Here is a 21,499-nt window from a genome sequence, read left to right on the forward strand (position 1 = left end):
AGCCCTGCCTATGTTTTTTTTAACACTCCAGAGAGTGGGTGACCATGTCTTCACACAGGGATACTTGCTCAGCTCTGAGGCCCAAAATCTGCAACTTTTCCCCAAACACAGGGCTTGATGGAGTTCACCAATTCAGGCTTATAGCAGCTACATCAACCCGTTACTTTGACTTGAACATAAAGTATTCCTTCATCTGTACTTAGATTAAAAAGTCTGAGTAAACCCCAAACCAGAGAAACCCCGAACTCACAAACCTTGTTTTTTGAGCTCCTCAGGCTGTGTCCAGCTCCAAAAGCCAGCAGACCCAGTAGAGGCTACAGCAGAAACGTGCCTGCCTGGGTACTCACACAGAGACAGCTCTACATCAGATCAGCACAAACCAGCTGCATCTTCCAGGTCACTTAGTAGCCAGTAGACACCTAAATCATCCAAACAGAGCAACTCTTTCCTTACCCAAAATGTACTGCCTTCTAGTCATCCACCTCTCTCCTCACTTACCTCCTGTAGCACTCTGAGCCCATCAGTTACTAACTAGATGAAGCTGGAGGTAGTTAGCTCCCAGACACATGTACTTGCCTAAACTACTTCTGCCCCCTGGCTTGCATGAACTGCTGAGGTCACCACCTGCCTGGACTGGATGGGCCCCACCTGGAGCATATCTCAGTGGGACCTGAGGATCTGAGCTTCCCTCTCAAAGGGTGCAAACCTCCTCTGGCTTTCTTAGACCCCTGTCCTGAGCTTGCTAGATACCTGTTTACATCAGAGTCCATCAATCACAAGGCAGTTGATCACAACAAGGCATGTGTAACTTTTTTATTGCCACAAATGTTGAAAACCAGACAAGACTTACGCTGGAAACCCACCCCAGCGTGGCGGCGGTGCTGCCAGCCCTGCCAGGCAGGGTAGGTGGCTCTCACCCTTCCTGAGCTCTGACCTGCTGCAGCTCCTTACATAATTTACTCCTAGCAGAGAGAAACTCTGCAGCAGGCTATTTATTGCTCGTTTTGCAGTCCCACAAATACATCTGTAAACTGAGAAGTTACTGTGGTTGCTGATGATATGCTATATTGCGGGGATTGGGCCAAGATGAGCCTAGGAAATTAACTGGTCTTGCAAATGTTTGTTTATTTATTTATTTATTGTATTTTTTAAAACACCCTTTTAGGAGGTAGGAGATAATTAACACAGGGAGCATTGGTATATTAACCTCACATTTTTGCTATTGAAAGGACTCTCTAGTCTGACTTCTACAGGAGATGTTTTGACAACAAAACAGTGCAGCTATGATTAGCCTGATAAAAGCGAGCCAGAGTTGGAGTATTGATGGTATGTGCATCTAGGATCTAGTTACAAAATGGGCTTTTAACCACATTCTCCCTTGCGAATTCATGTTATCAGAGGCCATCTTAAAAAAAAAAAAAAAAAAAAAGAAAGAAAAGACAGACAATCTTTCTTTTTCATTTTAGGTGGGTATGTTTCTTGTATTTCTTTATGCTTATGAAAAATGAGACATTAATAACTTTGACCAGAACCACACACTGAGCAGACAGGCGCTTTGCAAACTGCCTTAGCTTCACTAACCCATGCCAGTGCAAAGACCAGGAGCCACAGTGAATCTCTTTAACTACAGGAAATTATTGGATCCAGTCATGGGTTTGTGAGAGAGCTGAGAAGGATTGTATCAAGACCAACAGATTTTTTCAAGCTTTTTTTAAAAAATCTAATTTATTTTGAGAATACTTTTTCAGAGCTGATTAGCTAGCATACTAAATCATTGCGCTGCCTAACCCCAAAAAGCAACCCTGACAAACAATTAACAATAGAAACACCATTGTGGCAACAAGTGATGGATGGCTCAAGGGTGTAGCTTGGGCCCAGTCTTTGTTTGGAAGAAAGTTGCTGCTGCTAAATAAAGAAACGGGTAGTAAAAGGTGAGAGCGAATAGATCGTATCTGGAATAAAACTATTCGCTCTGCTCGAGGGTAGGTTTCCTCATAGCAGCAAGCATCTCAAGAGAGACAGGCGAGCTCCATGGATCGGGTCATGAGTCAGAAACTGCCACCCACCAACCCTCCTTCTGCCATAGCCTGGGATGAAACAGTGTCTTGAGGTTTCTCCTCTTCCACTGTGGGCGAAAAAATGTCTGCTTGCCTACAGGCTGGGCAGTGAGATGGGGTGGCTGTTCTCTCCCGAGCTATGCATTCAAGACTTGTACACAGGACCTGTAGTTTCAGGCCTGCAGAGACCCTCTGCCTTGCTCTGACCTCCTGCATTTCTCAGAGTGCCGCTGTGAACACCCAGCTGAGTATCCTGGTCTGTCTGTCAGCCCATGCTGAGCAAGAGCTGCATCCCGGGCTGGCCAGGCTGTCTGATGACTGCTCAAAGGGCTGCTGACCACATACCGAGGCGTGTTCCCCAAAAGCAGAGTGAGCCCAACTCTTCCAGCTGCCTTGGACTCTCTCTTAAAACCAGACTAACATGTCTGGAGCAGACCTGCCACTTTCCCATGATGCAGGCAGCTGTGCTTCATCGGGTAGCAAAAGCTGCCTCTTAAGTTCCTGCAAAGAGACCATAGAGTTCTTCCAAGTGAAAAATCCAGAGAGCTGGATTTTCACCTGCAGACATTTTCTTATGAACCAGTAGCTCTAGGATTTCTTTTTAACCCTTTTAAGGGCATGGTTTCAAGTTCATTTCTATTGCCACAGGCAATTTCCCGATTCCTGCTTTTCTGTCATTGATTTCTAATAGTTGTTCAAAGTTTTGTGTTCATTTACCAGTTTGCCTATAACTTATTCAAGTACTCTGTTAAAAGAAATAGAATAATGTATCAAAATGCCTCATATTGATTTTATTATGCAGAGATTAGAAAGTAATAAATATAAAGACATAATGTAAAAAAGGAAGCTGGATAGATATGCACTGTAAAACAAGTGGTAGGTAAAGATTACTCATGAAAGACCACTGGAAACACCACATAGCTGGAAGAACCATTTAAGGTCTACAACATTTTAAACAGTGACTAAAATGTTTGAGAAACTTTGCCAAACAAGACAAACTACCCTTCTGTAATCTGCACAGGAATGTTATTTTATGTATGCTTCACATGCGCACGCACACATGCACACACGCTCACATATACATATAGGTCACGAATTTTAAGGAACAAACAGAGTAAGAGAAATTCATTGATTAGTCCAGTAAATTATTTATCTTAATTTTCTGAGGAGGCTTTGCCATTTTCTGCTCTTACTGAACCCTAAGATGCCAATTTGCTCAACCTTGACCTCATATGTTAAGCAGCTGACTTGCTGAGGTTGAATTAGATAAAACATCTCTACCTTCAGCATCAGAAATTAAAAAAAAAAAAAAAAAGGTGAAAATGAAGTCTAAAGAGCTCCTGGACCGTGTTTTATGTGCCAGATCATCATAGTCGGGAATATGGACTGAGGTTCTGAAGCAAATTTAAAATGACCTCTCAGTTATTTTAGTGTTCAGAGATTCACTTTGGGGGTACATCTGTTCTTTGGAAAGCAGGTTTAGTTTCAGGATGAGACTCCTGAGACTTTCTGTGCCCATTTCTGCTCAAGGACTATTGAACCAATGTGACCAACTGTACTAAGCAACAAAAAAAGCAACAAACCTCACCTCCACCGTGTGTTCCCTAGTCCTCTTCAGCAGCTGCTCTTTTGCACACCTGCAGTATTTTGGTGGTTGTTCTGGATTGCCCTAGCTCTTCAGGACACCATCATACTGAGCTATATATGGAGCAAAAAATAAAAACCTTCATTCACAAATCCACACAGGCAAAATACATGCTTTGGTGACTGGCTGCAATGACAGGGCATGTTCTGACGCTTAGAAAACTTCTGTTTGTTTTGCAAAGAGGATGGTGCACTGAGCACATCCATGCTTACTTATAGTACCAATAGCGATTATGCTATGCTATTGCTTCACGCAGCACCATCCCACCTTGCCTAAACCACTGGCCTGTTTACCCCAGCAGAGTGAGGTGCACAACTCTGTGTGTGTTTGCTGCAGGAGCGTGTTGTGTGCGGGGTATGCCAGTTCGCCAAAATCCTGTGGTTGTTACACACCTGTTTCCCACACACGCAGTGGTGGTGCCGGTGCACGGCGCGGGGTGCCTGCCCCAGCATGATACCTGGGGCTGGGCTCACTTTTAGCATCAACATAGTATGTGCGTTGCTGATCTGAGGAGATAATACACAAATGCAAATTGGAATAATGCCTTTCTGCCTATCTCTTAATGGCACTTTCCTTTTCTGGGGGGTTTCCCTCCCACCCAAAGAGGATAAGCCCTAAGCCTTGAATTTACTTCTCGTTAATGTACGCTGCCTTACACCCACGCGTATAGGTCGTGTGCGCTGGCCCGCTGCTTGTGCCTGGTGCTGGGCGCCCGCTGCGTTCCACTTAGGGCTGCAACAGCCTCGGGGCAGCTACTCCCGCCGGCCCCGGACGCCCTGCAGGTACCGGGGGCACCCGCGCTGCCGGCTCACTCCGCTCTGCCCGCTCTGCCCTCTCCGCCCGCGCTGCCCGCCGCCCCCTGCCCGCTGCCCCCTACCCCCTGCCCGCCGCTCGCTGCTTCCTATCCGCCGCCCGCTGCCCGCCCGCGGCTGCCCTTCCCGCCGTGCCCGCCAGGTGTCGCCCTGACAAAGAGTTTGCGGCCGCGGCGGGGCCGGCGCTGCCCGCGGGGCTCGGTCGCTGCTCGCGCCACCGGCGCCCGCGTCTCCCCGCGCTCGGCCCGGGCCCGGCCGGCCGCTGCCTCCGGCTGCCCGCGGTGGGAGGCTGCCGGGCACAGAGGGGGTACGGAAGTATCTGCCGCATAGGGAAGCAGCGAGCGATGGAGGCGGAGGGATGGCGGCGGCTGGCGGGGGGAGCGCCCACCCTGCCCCGGACACTCAGAGGGAGCAGACGCGGCAGGACCCCCGCCCTCCGCCCGCCGCCGGCCCCGCTCGCAGCCCCGCTTCTGGGGCGGCTCGAGAGCGGTGGTGCCAGCGTCGGGTCCGTGCGGGCGCAGCGGCGACGTCGGGCCGCGGCCCCGCTCCGCTCGCTGCCCCGCCAGAGGGTCTCCCAGCCGGCTTCCTCGGAGGGACCCTCTGGGCCTGTCACTGTGGGTTTGTTTTCAGAAAAACACTATCAGCGGAACAGTTCCCGCACCACACCCCTGTTATCATTTAGGTAACCTCCCTGTTTGAAATATTTCGAGTGGATAATAAAATAGTCACCATATCCGTGTAAATCCCCGCACCGAGGAGCCGGGATACTCCTCTCGTCCGGGCCGCCCCCCCCCTCCTGCGGCAGGAAGGCGGCTCCGCGGAGCGCCTCGCGGCTCCCGCCGCCCGCTGCCCCCGGGGGTCGGCCCCGGCGCGGCCAGTCCCGCAGCCACCTGATGAGAGCCGGCTGCCACGCCTGGCCCGCCGGGACGGGGCGCCCCCGTCTCTGTTACTAGAAGGATCAGTCTAAAACTAGGCGGAGAGGCACGGCAGGGACACATACGGGGCGACACAGGGCAGCGGGGGGCTGGGGGCGGCCGCCCCTCCGCACCTGCCGGTCCCCCCGCGCCCGCCCCGGCGCAGGCGAAGCAGCGCTCCCGGGCGCGCTGCCGGGGATGCTGCGGGCTGCCCGGGGCTCGCCCCGCCGCGCCGGTTCGGCTCGGCAAGCGAGAGGGAGAGCGGCGGAACGTTACACGCGGGGAGGCAGAGCCAGGGGAGGAGCGTCGGGGCCGGGGCAAAGGCATAAAACCAGCCCCAGGTGCTCGGCAGCCCCGGCGAACGGGCGGCTATCGCGGAGTGTAAAACTTCAGCCCCCTCGCCGGTGCCGGCCGGTGCGGAGCAGCGCGGGGTGCGGGCCGAGCGCGGCGGCCCCATGCCGCCCGGCGGGCCCGGGCCAGCCCCGGGGCCAGCCCCCGGTGACACTCCCCGCAGCCGCTTTCCCGCGGGCCGTGCCCGCAGGAGCAGCCGCGCTCTCCGCCCGAGGAGGATCGCTGTGAGCCTCCTTGCAGGCAGGTGATCTGCCTGCCATTTCTGGTTACCCTTCTTCCCACCTTCCCCGCCTTTCTTCCCCCCCGGCTGGACAACTCCCTCCCTGGAGAACACGCCCAAGTAGCTGAAGAAGAGAGGGAGTTAAAAAAAAAAAGGGGGGGGGGGGGGGATAGAGAGGGAGAGCTAGGTAGTTAACATTGAACCTGGGGGAAGCGCCCGGAGCCGCTGGCGCTCAGGATCCCGCAGCCCATACATCGGCAGCAATAAAGCGCTACGTGTGACAGGCATACAAATCCGGGATAGAGGGAAGAGCGAGCGAGCGGGGCAGGCGGCCGGCGGCGCGCAGAGCCCCGGGGCAGGGCCATGGTGAGTGCCTGCGGGGGCTCGCCAGCGCGCAGCGGCGGGCGGCGCGGGGCGCGGCGGGGGCTGCCCCTCTCGGCCGCGCTGCCGTGACCCGCGGCTGCACCGCCGGAGACGGCCCCGGGCCGGAGCGTGGCACGCATCGTTTCGCATGTTGGTCCTGAGACACGGCAAGCAAGGAATATGAACAGGAAAACAAGGCGCTGGATCTTCCACATCTTCCTGAGCCTGGGGATTGTGTATATCAAGATCGGGTAAGTAACTTTTTTTTTTTTCTTCCCTTTCTTCTATAACAATTGCGCTCTCTCTCGCTTTCAGCCTAACCTGCCCAGACCTGTTACTATTTAACTCGGGAAGTCTCAAAAAAAAAAAAAAATTATGATGGTGGTGATCACGATTATTTCGTAAAAGACAGGTACAGCCCCGCACCTTCGGGCGGCCCTCGGGGCGCAGCCTCCGGCGGGGCGCGGTGGCGGCCCCGGCAAAGTGCGGAGCGGCGAGGGGCCGGGCGGGGGGAAGTGCGTGCGGACCCCCGGGGTAGCCGGCCCTTCTCCGCCCCGGGGTGCCGCGGCCGCCCTCGCCCCCGCCCCGGCTCCCGCAGCTACCTGCCGCCGCCGGCAGCGCGGGCCGGGCCTCTGCCTCCCCGCACGGAAACCCCGCGGCGGCTGCTGCCGGAGGAGACCCCGGCGGGGAGCGGGGAGCGGGACGGGGGGCGGCTCTCCGCCTGGCGGTTTCCCCCCACCGCCGCTCCAGCCTGGCCCGGCCCGGGCCGCCGCGGCGCTGCCGGTCCAGGTGCGCCCGGCTGCGGGCAGAGGCGGCGCAGCCCGCGGGCAGAGCGCGTTATCCCCGTCCTCCCTCCCTCCAGCAGTTCCGCGGGAGAGGGAAAACCCTGCCGGCCCGCTGCCTGTGCGTGGCCCGGGCACGCAACGCCGCTGCCTGCGCTTTAATTTACGAATGAGGAAGTTCGTCCCGTTTTGGCAGGAGCCCACGCGCTCCTTATCTCCGCTCCGGCTGCGGAGAGAGGGAGAGGGAAGCGACGGGGGAAAGGCGGGTGTTTTCCGGGGGCACCTGCCAGCGCTGGGAGGCGGCAGGGTGCTGCGTCCGTCTCCGGGACGAGGGTCCCCCAGCCACCCCGGTGTCTTGTCGTTGCAGGGGTTTTTCCTCTGTGGTGGCCCTGGGAGCCAGCATCATCTGTAACAAGATCCCGGGTCTTGCCCCCAGGCAGCGGGCGATCTGCCAGAGCAGGCCCGACGCTATTATCGTCATCGGGGAAGGGTCCCAGATGGGCATCAACGAGTGCCAGTTCCAGTTTCGCAACGGGCGCTGGAACTGCTCAGCCCTAGGAGAGAGGACCGTCTTCGGGAAGGAGCTGAAAGTGGGTACGTTGCCTCTCCGCTCACTGGTGACCAACTCCCAGCTGCATGACACCAAAAGGAGGGGGGGCACATGGGGTGTGTCACGGGGCACAGCTGTTGGCTCACACAGCTTGTGCCAGCCAGGGCAGGACTGTCACCTCGAGCATGTCCACCCGGATGCTATGGCTGTCATTACCAACGTGACTGACATCAGTGCTTCCTCCTAGCAGGGTACCTGTCGTGGCCCTTGCTGTGGTTCAGGAAAGCACTTCCACAGGCCTTAGCATTAGCTCCTACCACAGTGTTTCACTGCCTTGCTCTCACAAATCCTTTTGGAAAGGTTTTCCATTTGTGGGCACAGGACAGCAGCCTTATTAAGGATGCAAAAATGGTGTTTGGTTCGGGTTGAAGGTAGTGGTCAGAGACTGAATGCTGCGTGGGGTTAGAATGACACTTCTGGGGTGCAGGCACCTCAACAGTGATGCTGGCCTGATGTTTGGACTTGTTGGGACAAAGGTCAGTTGCATTATAAGACATTTCCACCACATAAAATAGTTATTCTTATCTAGTGCCCTCTCTCCCACCAGAAGGAACGGGTGTTCTGGTTTGAGATGTCAGGGCATTTATAGAAACTGTTCCAACCAACAGGCAGAAGATCCCATTTCCAGTTTCTATTTTTTTCGGTTATTACAACAGTACAAAATATACTGACATTCTGAACTAAACCAGCATTAGTAATGACAAACACAAACACCTGAGGAAACAGACAAGGTTAAAACTCTTATGCCCCTGTACCGCACAATACACAGGAGTGGAGCTTACTCAGTGTTTGTTGATTCCACAGCACTTAAAATACAAAGACTGAGGAAGAGTGTTTTCTGAATACAGCTATAGCCATTTTTAGAGCCATACTTGGAAACTAATCACTTGCAGTATGGCATTCTGCATCCAGAAGTTGAAGCTGATATCTATGGTTTCCAGCCCTGAGGTCTTTCTGCCTCCTCCCCACCTAAAACATAGACGCAAAAACCCAGAAAGCCCATCAAACAATGATTAGCGTGAGAGAAAACGTGGGTATTTCATGAGAACAGAAGAAGTGACTGAGAAGAAAAGCCAGAAGAGCCCCGAGCAGTCGTACAGCAGCTGTGCCCTGGCTTCTAGCTTGTTGGGAAACCCTCTGGACTGGACCGGCTCCAGGCACCGTTTAGTCATACGTGGGCAAACGGCAGGGTATGTCCCTAGTACCTCATTCCTTGCATTCTCATGAAACACAGAGATACAGCCTTGCCACTCTGCTTTGGAACTCTTGGAAACGCCTGGCATTAACTGAAAGTATATTTTATCACGTGTGTGCACACTGATATGTGTATTTTCCAAAACTTAGAGATACTTAAGGAAAGAACAGAAAGAGAACAAGATGACTAAATTTGAAAGTCCTATGTGAGTTACCGATCTTTCAACGCCTTTGATAATCAAACAAAGTGAGTCAAGTAGGGAATGTAAAAATGACCCTGCATGACATTGTGATACATCTGAAAATGGACCATTTATTCAGATTAGCTCATTGTTTCTATTCCTTGAGCTGAGCTGTTCCTGTCAGTGATGCATGCAAGTGTTTGCCACTTAGGTCAGTGAAGAGTCCATTTGGATGGCTGACAGGTTTGGGCTCATTTAGTCTGAGAGTAACATTTCCTTAAACAGAAAATGTGAGAAGGATTTCTTCTTCAACAAATCATAAAGCTGCAGAGTTATTGTGGTCTGTTGTACAAACATGCACTCAGTTCCTCCCCCCCTCCCAAAATTGAATTATTTAGCTAGTGGGTTATATTTAGGTCCTTTTAAAGAAAGTCAATATTAAAGGAAGTAGACTTTGATCTGTCTTTGAGGTGATAACTCTTAATACGTTCTATCTATCCATTACAAGGCTAAGATAGATAGGGCAAATTCATCGTTGGTTTCAGAACAGAGTCAAGTGTTGAACGGCATCCAAATTATAAAACTAATTTAAAGAATAACCAAAACCTTCAAATTTAAAGAGGTTATACATTTACATTTGAAAATAAGGGTCGATAAAAATCACACGGACTTGAAAGGCGTGATGGTGAATTTTACTTGCACACAAGACATGCATGGTGTCTCAAGGATAAACATACTCAGGGCCTTGAACACCATGAAACATTATAACGTAACCACGTCCACTCAGGTTGTCTCCTTGTTCTTCTACTTCTTCCTTTGCAGCATGTGTAGAAACCTAGAATATCCAACACAGCTCGCCTTTCTATGGCTACAAGGAAAAAGCATCTCTTTCCTACATTTCTCTCTCTTTCCCCAAGATCTCTGTGTTGGGGTGTGCTCTAGGTTACCATTGAGAGAAATAAAGGTTAAAAAGGGTAAAACTTATGTGCTATAAAGCCATAAATCAAATTTGGTGCCCACGGCCAGGAGGAGGTAAGTCCCGTGTGGCTTACTCAAAACAGGAAAGGGGAGAGACGTGTGACATGGTGGACCGTATATGCTATAGGGTGTATTTTAAGGTTACTGTGCACAAGAACAATTGAGGTTACCATCAAAGCAGAGACTGTACCCTTGTAGCTTTTTTAATTACCAGCAACAGCTCTAGATTCTCAGTTCTTTGCCATGCTGTGTATTACAAAATACTATTCAAACAGCAACTAATACAATAGTACTTCTTATAGCATTCAAAGACTGAATATATTTCTTGGCCAATTACATCCTTAAAGTTATTACCTCCAAAGTATGTGGGGCACCTTTGGTTTGCCACTGGCAATAAAGTCAGTGGGCCACCCATGACCTCATCCCGCTTTCTCTGTTAGAGGCTTCGCTCTGCCTCTGGAGCGGCCCTGACGCGCACGCGCTATGATTAGGGTATGACTTCAGAATGACAGTAAAGTGGCTCGCCTGGCTGCTGAGCTGCTCAACGCGTGCAGCAAGCAAAGTCTAATATCAATTTGGGAGGATGTGCTTCAGTAACTCTTATGCTAATAGGATTTGCGTGTGTTAGTCCATACAAATAAGTTCCCTTGGATACCACAGATTCTTGTGAACTATTTCCCAACCCATGATTCTGATGGCACACAAACCTAAATCTCTTCAGACCCAGGTTTCATTACTTCTACCTTTCTTGGGTAGAAGTTTTATGTTTTATGAATGTTACGGAAATGTACCCAAATGATTTCAATTCTTTTGTTGACACTGGAGGGTGATTCAGGAGGCCTGAGTTCTCCTCGTGGCTCTGCTGTTGTGTGGCTGAGGGACTGTGGTGCACGTCCTCTGTGCTTCTCTTTTCCTATTTTTAAAACGGTAACAGGGATACTAGACTTGGTGAAACACTTCAAAGTCAGTGGAAGGAAGGCACTGAACAAAATTTTCCTATTCTAAGCATGTGTTTATCTGTATTTTAACAAATTCACATATAAACCATCTTCTAGTGATAATTTAGTTTCTAGTTAGCAACCATTTAAATTCATCCATGCTTCATACGGTGTATTTGTGAGCACAGACTGGAGTTTCCAGCTCCTTATAGCATGCTTCCTATCATTGCACAGCATATACTCTCCATTTCTTGTGTCATTTTATCTAGTTTGTCCTTCAAAAGAGAGTCTTCCCTACTGACATACTGTGGATACCTTATGGTGACAGCTGGTGACAATAGTGCCAATAACATGAAGAGAAATACAGTAAAAGTGACAGCAGTTTACTCCAGCTGAGAACTTGGTCCAGTTACAACAGGAAATGATAAAGTTGCAATCAAGATGAACACAAGTTTGGTTTTTTTTCTAGACAATTCTATAGACACCTCATTAATAATGTAAAGTCACAAAGAGAATTTTTAAAATAACCATGGAGATGATGCAACACTGCAATTACGGACACTTTTAAAACCAAACATTTTTTACAGTGGTCAGCAGTTCTGTTCCTGCAGATGGTCACAATCAAAACCAAGGTTTTAAAGCAGGATAGGCCAAAAAACTCCTGCTCACCTCTCTTCAGGTGAAGTGTGGTTCAAGCATAAACTTCTGAGCAATCAGAGATGCCTTTGATAGAATCTGAAAATCACATCTGGGCTCTGATGGATCACAGAAAGAGCACGTCCTATGGGAAGGCTTTTCTTCAGGTGCCTTTAGTAGCCCATTCTACAGTGTGTAACCTTGTGAAGAGGTAGTCAACAGTAACTTTGCTGTTTGTGGCAATCACAAGCCAAGGAGTAACTACCTCAAATCATTGCCTTAGGATATGCATATATTTCACGGTATCTAGAGGACAGCACTGTATTGGCATCACAGGGCAAAAATTAAACCACTATGTCCTTCTGTTGTAACTGAGCAGCACTGCCACTATTAGATGATCCTTCCCAATTAAAAATAATACAAACTGTTTGACTGAATCTCTACAAAGTGGCACAGCAAAGTGGAAACTCGTTCCAGTGTAGATCTATGAAAAGAAAGGCACTACAACCATGCAGAAACTGTCATGGATCATGCAGGGGAGAGGATGGAGGAAATCAGCTGAGAGCTATGTGTGGTCTCCGAAGAGCATTACAGCAAAACTGGTTTCAGCCAAGTTTTCATCCTGGTCTTACTAAAATGCATCAATTCTTCGGTTTCTTTTACATTGAAAAATGCATTGATACCTTAATCCATCTGACATTACTCATGTGAATAAGGGAAGCTGAAATCAAACCAGGAATCCACATGGACAAACTGGTCTCACAGCGGTTGAGCATAGCAGGCCAGCTCGGCACCTATGTACATTGTGTGCAACGCCTTTGACTCAGGGATCATTACAGATGTACCCAGATGTACACCTTAAAGCAGGAGAGGCTGGTAGCTTTCCTTGATACAGTACACTATTAGCTGTACACTGCACACTGGACTGAATTTAGCAGGGATTTATTTTCCATCTATTACAATAAACTTTTTGCCTGTGGCTTCAACAATGTAAAGGAAGAGGGGACATTCCCTCTCTTGCTTATTGAGACAAATGACAGCTATCCTACAAACCAAACTCTTAACTAGGTTTTTCAGTAGCTATCAGGAACTCTCTCTTTTGCTGGTATGCAAAAGAGAATTAGATCTAGCTCATCCTCCTCTCTGGTCTGGTAGAGTTAAAAGAAAAATAGAGTAAAATGTCATTCTGTCACTGGGTTAAAGACAAACGCTTTTGAAAGCAACCCAGTACAGGCGTGTTCAAGAAAGGATTTAATCTCCAGTCATTTCCTGGAGCTTTTTGATTTCAAATACTGGTGTAGTCTCTTGTGTTAGGTTTTTTAAAGTCTGATTCTTTGAATTAAGAAATAACAGACAGAGTAAACAGCCACTGGTAGGTCATCCTGAATATGCTTGATGTTTTTATATTGCATGGAAGATTACCTGCACAAGTCTATGGGAAACTAGCTTCTAAGTGCTACTGCACTATTCAGCGTGATCAATATTTAGAAGAAAGATTGAGAAATACTCTGTTTTTTGAATTAATGGTGTTATGAAACCCCTGAGATATAGAGAAAAGAAATATTGTAATTAACAGAAGGCTGGCTATCTACTTGAGCAAGGTCAGAAGCTGCGTTTCTGTGCTAAGTTTCCAGCCCTTACAACCAGTTTTTAATGTCACTATCTTGCATGAGAACATTTACTTGCAGGCAAAATGGAGACCAGGCTGAAATATGGCCTGAACATCCAAAACCCAACATGCTGCTTTATGCCAAAAAGTCAATCTTTCTCAGCAGGGACTGTCACAGTAGAGAGAAAACATTGCCCCAAGGTCACTGCGGTTGGAATTCCCATCAGAAGGTTTTCATACCTGCCTTCAGATGTGTCTTGTGAGTACATGTTTCGGTGAAACAAAAAGATTACATTTCATTAGAAAGGTAGAAGAGCTATCTCCCATCGCAGGGTCAGTACGTGGTGCTTCCTACAGTAAGGCGGTGGAGTGGAGGGATCAGAGCTGTCTGGAAAGGGGAAGCTGCTGTTTGGACTCCAAAATACTGGCTGTGATTTTTGTAATGCACGTCTTGACCAGTAACTTCATAAGTTTAAGGAAAGTAGTCTCAAAAATAATCACTATACCTGGAGTGTTTTTTCTCCAAGAATGTCATGTGTTGATGAAACAAATTTTAGCTGGTGAAAGTGGGTAGTGACTAAACTCCCCCAAAGTCTCAAATGCCTCTCAGAGCAACTCACTTTATTTCTGCTACTAATCTTTGCAAAGAACGTGCTGCCAATTTATAGGGAACTGGCATTCTCATTTCAAGTCAGAACAATATTTTAAGGCACCAAACCCTTCAAAACTTTGAACCATTACAGAAGGGGGAAGAAAAGGGGGTGGGGGGGGGAAGGCTTAACAATTTTTATTAATCACACATGCTAGGTTAAAGAAAGATAAAAATAAAAAGCCTGCCAAAGTAGACATAGTCTACCAAGGAAGGAGGAGGCACACCCCAAAGTAGGCAGAGGATGAGTCCTGTTCTTCATTTTTCCTAGCTATGAATTATGACCTCTATAGAGAGATGTGAAGTAATGTTAGCTGTGGCACATAATTGGCAAGGTATGTTGTATTTTCCATCTTTATATTTTCACAATCATATTTCAGCTCATGTCACTGCAGATAACTCCCTTGCTGACCCTTTGGCTTTAAATAGCAGAAAATACATCCCATGTTTTCCAGTGAGATAAATAGAAATTTATCTTTTTTTATTTCACAGCTCAGTTTATGAGGGGGACTGATAGGGTGGGCCAAGCTGTTTAGAATCACACTTAGATCCTGAGAGTTACTCAACTACTGAGCACCTACCTGCAAGTAAATCCTTTCTGTATCATGCAGGCTTAGGTCCCATTTCCCTTGCAATATTAAGGTATTGGATTACTTTTTAAAACTAAGTTCTCATTCTTAATCAGCGTGAATGAAGATTTTCACAAGCTGTTCAAATTTTTAGGATTAAACTTAAAAAAATTAAGTTAGCTAAATTAAAACCAGAATGCAGACCACTCTTTGCAGCTGATACACAGGCAGGCCACTTGCTGATCAGCCAAAGCCTAGTCTCACAAACGTTTATATAGAAAAGCAAAGATACACGTGCAAGCATTTGCAGGATTAACACTCCAAGGTATGCATGAGTTGTGTAGAGTTAGGCTCAGTGTTAGGAGAGCCACCTGTGCTTGTAATATTTATGTTTGCGCTTACCTGTGATAATCTTAGTGCTTCCTTTTATGACATCTGACACTCTGTGATGGTGATTGACTGTGCAGAGCTGAGAGACAAAGTTAAAGACAACTTGGGATTGTCACGTATTGCCCAGTGAATGGTCTAAAGACAGGACTCCAGTGCTTTGGAGGACAATTTTTATCAAGAGCGGAGCTGCAGAAACATTGGAAGCTGTGGATCCAAGCTGTCTGCCATCAAAGCAAATGGAGCTGCAACACACCGCGTACCTGATAGAAGTCCAGAAAAAGATAGAAAGAGCAGTGAGATATGTATGTCCGACATACGAAGAAAATTCACACAGCGCTGAAGCACTTGTTTAGACTGAGGGCAGCCCCAGGTCTGGATGGGGGGAGCGGCGCCAAGCAGACACCAGTGCCCACACCCCATCGCCGGGCTGGGTGCTGGTGGGTGGCACTGCTGGGGTCAGGCACCTGGGGGGTCTCCCCCCTCCCCACCAGCCCCAGCGCATCTGCACTGAGTTTGAACACCACTTAGGCTATTACAGCGGTTATACCTGGACATGCTGCCGTGGTTAGAAACCCCTGTCAGATCTCTGGCCTTGTAAATGACCAGAGCAACCTCTGAGAGACTGCTGGCTCCTTTTCTGACCCTGCTAAGGCTTGGAGTTGGGCTCTGGCCTGGGTTTAACCTTTGCTTATTCGAGATAATGAGAAGAACATGTCATTTGGGAGCTGAAAGGATGGCTTACCATTTTGGTACACAGATAGCTAACTCTCCACCTTTCTCCACAGCCCCTGTTGGCCTCAGGCACTCCTTTTGCCAGCCAACTCATCGCAAGTGGGTTTGTGCGCACCCTTGCAAGTCACTGGCTGGAAAAGCCTGCATTAAAACCTCTTAAGTTGACCTGCATCTGGGATCACAATTTGCACCAATCCTCCACAAAGATCAACTGATCTGTTCATTATATGCATTTTTAAATTAAATTCTAATTTTTTTCCAAATACATACGTATATATATCTATATCTAAAATCATAGATTTAACTCCAGTTTCAGTTTAAGGATGGATTTAGTGGGGAATTGACTGCAAGAAGATTTAATTCCTGGGTCTCCACCCAATGCTTCTAGTGAATGGGTCAAAAAATTCTTCAAGAGCCAGTTTGAATAGCTCTTGCCAATTGAGTACATTTTATTTAAATTCTCTCCAAAGCTCTCTTCTCATCTCACTGCTGAAAACACACCAGTTTACTCTTCCAGCCACCGTCTGATCTTTCTAGCCATCTAGAGAAGATCAAGACTGCAGATTAGACTTTTCCTCATCCTCTCAGTTATACAGAATAGTGGAACCCTTGACATTACCATCAGCTTATTAACTATTTTTGCTAGGAAAGAAGTGTTTTGCTTTTTCTGGTCGTTAGCCAAAGTGGGCTCTGTGTCTCACATGGTGTGATGCATTGCTGCCAGTTCTGTTCTTTCCTTAGCCTGTATTTTTACCGTATCTTCTGCGTTGCTAGCTTTCTTTGTCCCTCTGAACCGGTGGTGCTGTTCCCACCTATCAAGTATTTTCTGACATACAGTCACCATCACCTTAAAGTAAATATGAGAGAGACCCAGTATTGTGTTGATATCAAAGCCTGAACTTTTTCTAACACTAAGATCTTGAACTTTTCACTACTAAATTTCCAGAGGGAAAGTAAGGCGCAGGTCTAAGTTGGCTGTCTGATACACATAAAAAGTATAGGCTGAAAAGTAAACAAGAAAGAAAATAAAGGACGACTCAATTATTCTCCCACATTTCTGGCTTCCAAAAATCATATCAGGTCATTTCCCAAATTGTTCATCTTTGGGAATCCAGAAGTGATGAGGCTGCACCTTTCAACCTACCCATATTTTGAGATCAGACTGAGTGTGGAGCCGTGTTTCCCTTGTCAGCCTACTTTAGAGCCTCAGCAGAAGCTCAGAGGAAAGTGCCACCTGCAAGAAGCTGCTGTTTGAGTGTACCTTGTTGCAGCAGTGTTTCCCTCTGAGATCCTCCAGGGATTTCTGCTGAAACCAGGAGTACAGCAGTAGTATTCATTATTTAAAAGTGGCAGGAAAATGCATGTTCTCATATTAACTCTTTTGGTTAAAAAAACCTTGTTACGCTGTTTTGGTATCCAAAGCACTGTCACAGAGGAGGCTGAAAGGGAACTAAGCCTACCCCACCCTGCATGCTGACGTTTCTATGAGCCAGACAAGGGCAATGAAGTTTGAAAAAGTGAATCATTTATGGAGAACAGGGATAGTTTGATGGAGATGTGACAAGCCTGTGCCACCTTATCGATAGCGCACAAGTGCCAAGGTACTTCCCACCTGAGTCAATTCCTCCAGACACTTGCTTTGTTTACCTTGTAATCTCATAGCTTTTAGTTTTAAAAAGCTGCTAAAGTTCTGCTCCCCTCACCCATCCCCCCCCCCAAAAGGACAAAATAACTTAATTTGTGTAATATATTTCATGATCAAGCTTGACATTGGATTTTGATTCTGCTTGTGCTACCCTCTAGGAAGCTAAAGAGCTGCTTAGTCTTTATAGTGTTGAGAGTGTCAGATTAAAATGATCTTCCAGTGTTACGTATTTTAGATCTTGAAAACAACTTGGTCTAGATCAGAAATCATCCAACCAAAGGAAAAACAGAACCATATGCAAATTTCAACTCTTTTTTTTTTTTTTTTTTTATGCTGTCCCATTTGCTGCATCATGAAACAGAAATCTGGTGTAGTGCTTTCCTTCCCTCCGAGTAGAGAAACTGAGACTTCTTATTGTACTTGCCCCTGTTCATGAGTGGATTTTTCATAGTGTTGTACTTGAAATAATGAGGTTGTTGTTGAGTATAAACTGGAGGAGGAACTAGAAAGGACTGCTGGTCCTGGCAGATTCATTCTGCAGTGGGACCACACTTCCACCTGCCTCCTCTGGTCTCCCCACACAGCTGCACAGAGGCACTAAGCACAGCTCCAAACACACTGGGATTTCTATCCCACATCCAGATTTCATTAAAAGCCACTAGTTCTAGAAAGCCTCATCTGCAAAGTCCACAGTCACAGCAATTCAACATTTTATGATTTTTTTTTAATAAGGGGAAGCAAGAAATCTTTTGAGGAAGTCTGATACTCAACTACAAGTTCCTTAATAAAATACAGTCCATAGCAATATCAATGGGAATATTGCCTATGCTAATAAAAGGGCACGAAGTCGCCTATTAACAGATTTTGATTATGTCATCTTGTTTTCCATTTTACTTCCTTGCCATAAGGAAGCGAATATTTTTCATTAAAAGAAGCATTTAGTGACAAGTACAGAAATCTAGATCATATATGTGAAAGGGATGTAGCCAAGAATGAAGTGCTTGTAAGATTTCTTTCCCAAGTGATTATTTCTTTGTGAAATCCAATAAACAGCAGAAATGTGCTTGTTTCATGTGTAGTAAACTATTGCCAGCAGCTGAGGTCTGCCAGAACTCAACTGGCGGGTGTTTGGAGAAGGGAAGCTGATCTTCCCATCTGCCCTCTCCTAATTAAGAGCCTGATTCCGATCCTATTGATGCAAGGGTACATTTTGCCATTGGAGAAATGAGAGTAGGGGCAAGTTCTTAGTTTGGGAGATTCAAGAACGTTTAAAGGGCTGTTTGATATACATGGGCAACCTCTACAACCTCCTTACATTTTGAAGAGGTCCCCTCTGAGCAGAACTGGTTCCAAAAGTCTTCATAGATCCCATGGGATCCACACATGGGAAATCCACACACCAGAATGTAAGAAAGCTTCAAGAAGATAAATAAAATCATAAAGTGAGAACCCCCCCAAAACAAACAGAAGCCTGTCATTATAGCCATATTGCACAATTAACCCCTTCCTCACAGCCCTCTGGTGAGGCTGTTACTTTGCCTTGCTTTTGTCATGGTACCTACAATGGGTCAGGATTTTTTTCCATCCTGTGAGAAATTTTGAAATTAAACCCAAAACTTTTTTCATTGAGTCTGCACAAATGTCAGTGCTGAAAACCTTGTGATGCCTTCTGTGTGGAAAAAAAAAAGTTCCAGTTTGTTTACAGTTTTTTCAGAACAAGATTTCTAACAGAGGTTGTTTTCCTGTAAAAATACCTTCTAGTGTAGAATTAAATTTCTAAATAAAATTCCATTTCTGAGCTGACTTTTTAAAAAGCTGGATATGGTTGTTTTAGCAGTTTCACCCCCGATTCCACCTATTTTCTTTTTCTTTCTTTCTTTTTGAGCTGCACTCCAGCAGTGCCACCCCACCATTTTGCTATAAAAAGTTTAGTTTGACTACTTGTAATACTGTCTAGAAATATATACGTAAAGTTGCCTAAATAATACTTTATCTCCTACTACCTCATGGAGAGCTATCATTTTAGAGAGTGAGCATCCACAGAAATCAATACTTGGAAAAGTAGAGACCTGCTTATGCCTGCAGATTTACAGCACTTCTAATAATAGCCTTCTGATGTTTGCACCGCAGGAACTTGCTTATCTTTTTCTAACTAATGTCACCATGTTGCATCATGTATTTACGGCACCGCTTTAATTTCAGGGAGCAGAGAGGCAGCATTCACGTACGCCATCATTGCTGCTGGAGTAGCACACGCCATCACGGCTGCCTGTACCCAAGGCAACCTGAGTGACTGTGGTTGTGACAAAGAAAAACAAGGACAGTACCATAAAGAGGAAGGATGGAAATGGGGAGGCTGCTCTGCTGACATCAGATATGGAATAGGATTTGCCAAAGTGTTTGTGGATGCCCGGGAGATTAAGCAAAATGCAAGGACACTCATGAACCTGCACAACAACGAGGCCGGGCGGAAGGTAAGTCCCTCTGCTCTCCTCAGGTGCAGCCACCCCCAGCCTAGGACCAGAGGTGGGGTCAGATCACGAACAGCACGTGAGAACTACAGCGCGCGTGAACGCTAACCTCATTTTACAGTAGACAAGTAGGCACCTCTGTGAGTTATACTAGCTTGTTGGAGCATCTGTCTGTCAAGTATTTGTCTAAATGTTACTCTTTACAGCTGCAAAAAGAAAAAAAGCAAACAAACCATTTTATCTGGAAAGTCAAATGATACTTGTGATAAAAAGCTTGCCTGCTACTGTGTGGGTGAATGGGATTCTCATCAGGTTCAGACATGAACTTTCACTCATTTGAAAAGGGATCGTTTGCAACCCAACTGATTAAGCCTTGCTCTTTGTGCGAGGACTGCATCTGCAAGGAGAGAAATACTTTAGCAAAAAGACCACAGGCTGTTTCACTGTTACACCATTTTATGGATTTGGTTAATCATTTTGCACAGCAAGATTCCCGCCCCCTTCCCATTCTTTGGGACTGGGTAGCTGAAAGCAGCTACTGCAGAACCAGTGCTTGGGAAGACAGGAATCCAGCAGCATTCCACACACACACTTCCTGGAGTTCCTGGACACTGCATGCCCCGAATTTGCTGCCTTTGCTGTTTGCTGGGCGCAGCCAGTTTTCTGATTGTCAATGGCAGCCGTTCCAGATGCAAGGCCCAGTCTGATCTTGCTCCTCAGATCTTTGTGGTCAGCGTTCTCCAGCACACCTCAGGGCAGCCTCGGTGGTGGAGGGCTCTGATATATACCAGCTAGTAATAGCCAGGGGATGTCTGTGTGCTCCCACACGGCCATGTGCAGGTACAGTCTGGAGCTGCTTTCCCCACGGGAGTTACCATTTTGCGAATCACATCTTACAGAATGAAGGTAAATCCTCTTGCTTTCTTAGCTCTCTATTTTACCTTCTCCACTATTTGCACTCCTGTGCATTAGTACCTGATTTTTGCTGTGTCTTAGTGTGACTTAGAAACAAATGGGAGAAGGAGGTTAGGAACAACAGCTAATTCGTGGGTACTATTTTTGTTGTGGTAATTACCTGTAGGCTCTGCAACATCTCTACTTATGCTGGGGCCAAGCAAATTGTATTGAAGAAAAGCCATTTCCATCCTGAACAAAAGCCTGGCCTTTTATTTAATGCTAATGTAGTAGTTTTAGAGGTGACATTATGTTTTTTTCCTCTGTCTAGTATCCCTAGTGCCTGTGTCTGGCTCTCTAGTGAAAGTATGTCACTTCAAAACCCTAGCAAAATTAGCACTGAATTCTGAGAACAGCTCAAGGACGATCCATTAATATTTGCTAAAGAAGGGATCCGAGACCTTTATTACTTGGCTTCTGGCAGCGTGAAGGCACACACTGAGAAACCTGGTAAAACACCAAGGCCCACAGTCTGCTCTGCTATACAAGCACAAATCCACTGAGATAAAAAATAGCAGAGGAGTTTCACCTTTGGGGGAAAGCTACTTCCTTGAAAGATCTGCTTTTATTTGATAGGTTCTGGCAGTAAAAGATTCCCAAGAAATGACACACCAGCCTACAGAGAACTGCAAACATAGATGGAACTGGCTGTTGCCTAGAATTTTTTTTCCAACGCAAAGCTCAAAGACATAGGCAAAAACATCAGGTGGCATTTTCTGTCTCCATTATCACCCAGGTATGGACGTAGAGTAGAGGAGGAGGGCTGCTGGTCCTCGAGCTGGCCTGTGGGAAGGCAAG

General features: G+C 47.0%; 1 protein-coding gene across 1 annotated transcript in view; it reads left to right on the plus strand.

Annotated features, from left to right (window-relative positions):
* The first annotated feature begins 5,388 nt into the window (after positions 1-5,388).
* WNT7A (Wnt family member 7A) overlaps positions 5,389-21,499 on the plus strand; it is a 40,611-nt gene continuing 24,500 nt past the window's right edge. Inside the window, exons 1-3 of the mRNA XM_005239330.3 lie at positions 5,389-6,613; positions 7,512-7,738; positions 19,479-19,750. Of these exons, the coding sequence (XP_005239387.1) occupies positions 6,543-6,613; positions 7,512-7,738; positions 19,479-19,750 (570 nt within the window). The 5' untranslated portion in view covers positions 5,389-6,542. The remainder of the gene's footprint in view (positions 6,614-7,511; positions 7,739-19,478; positions 19,751-21,499) is intronic.

This window comes from Falco peregrinus, chromosome 5, assembly GCF_023634155.1.
Source record: "Falco peregrinus isolate bFalPer1 chromosome 5, bFalPer1.pri, whole genome shotgun sequence".
Taxonomy (NCBI): Eukaryota; Metazoa; Chordata; class Aves; order Falconiformes; family Falconidae; genus Falco; species Falco peregrinus.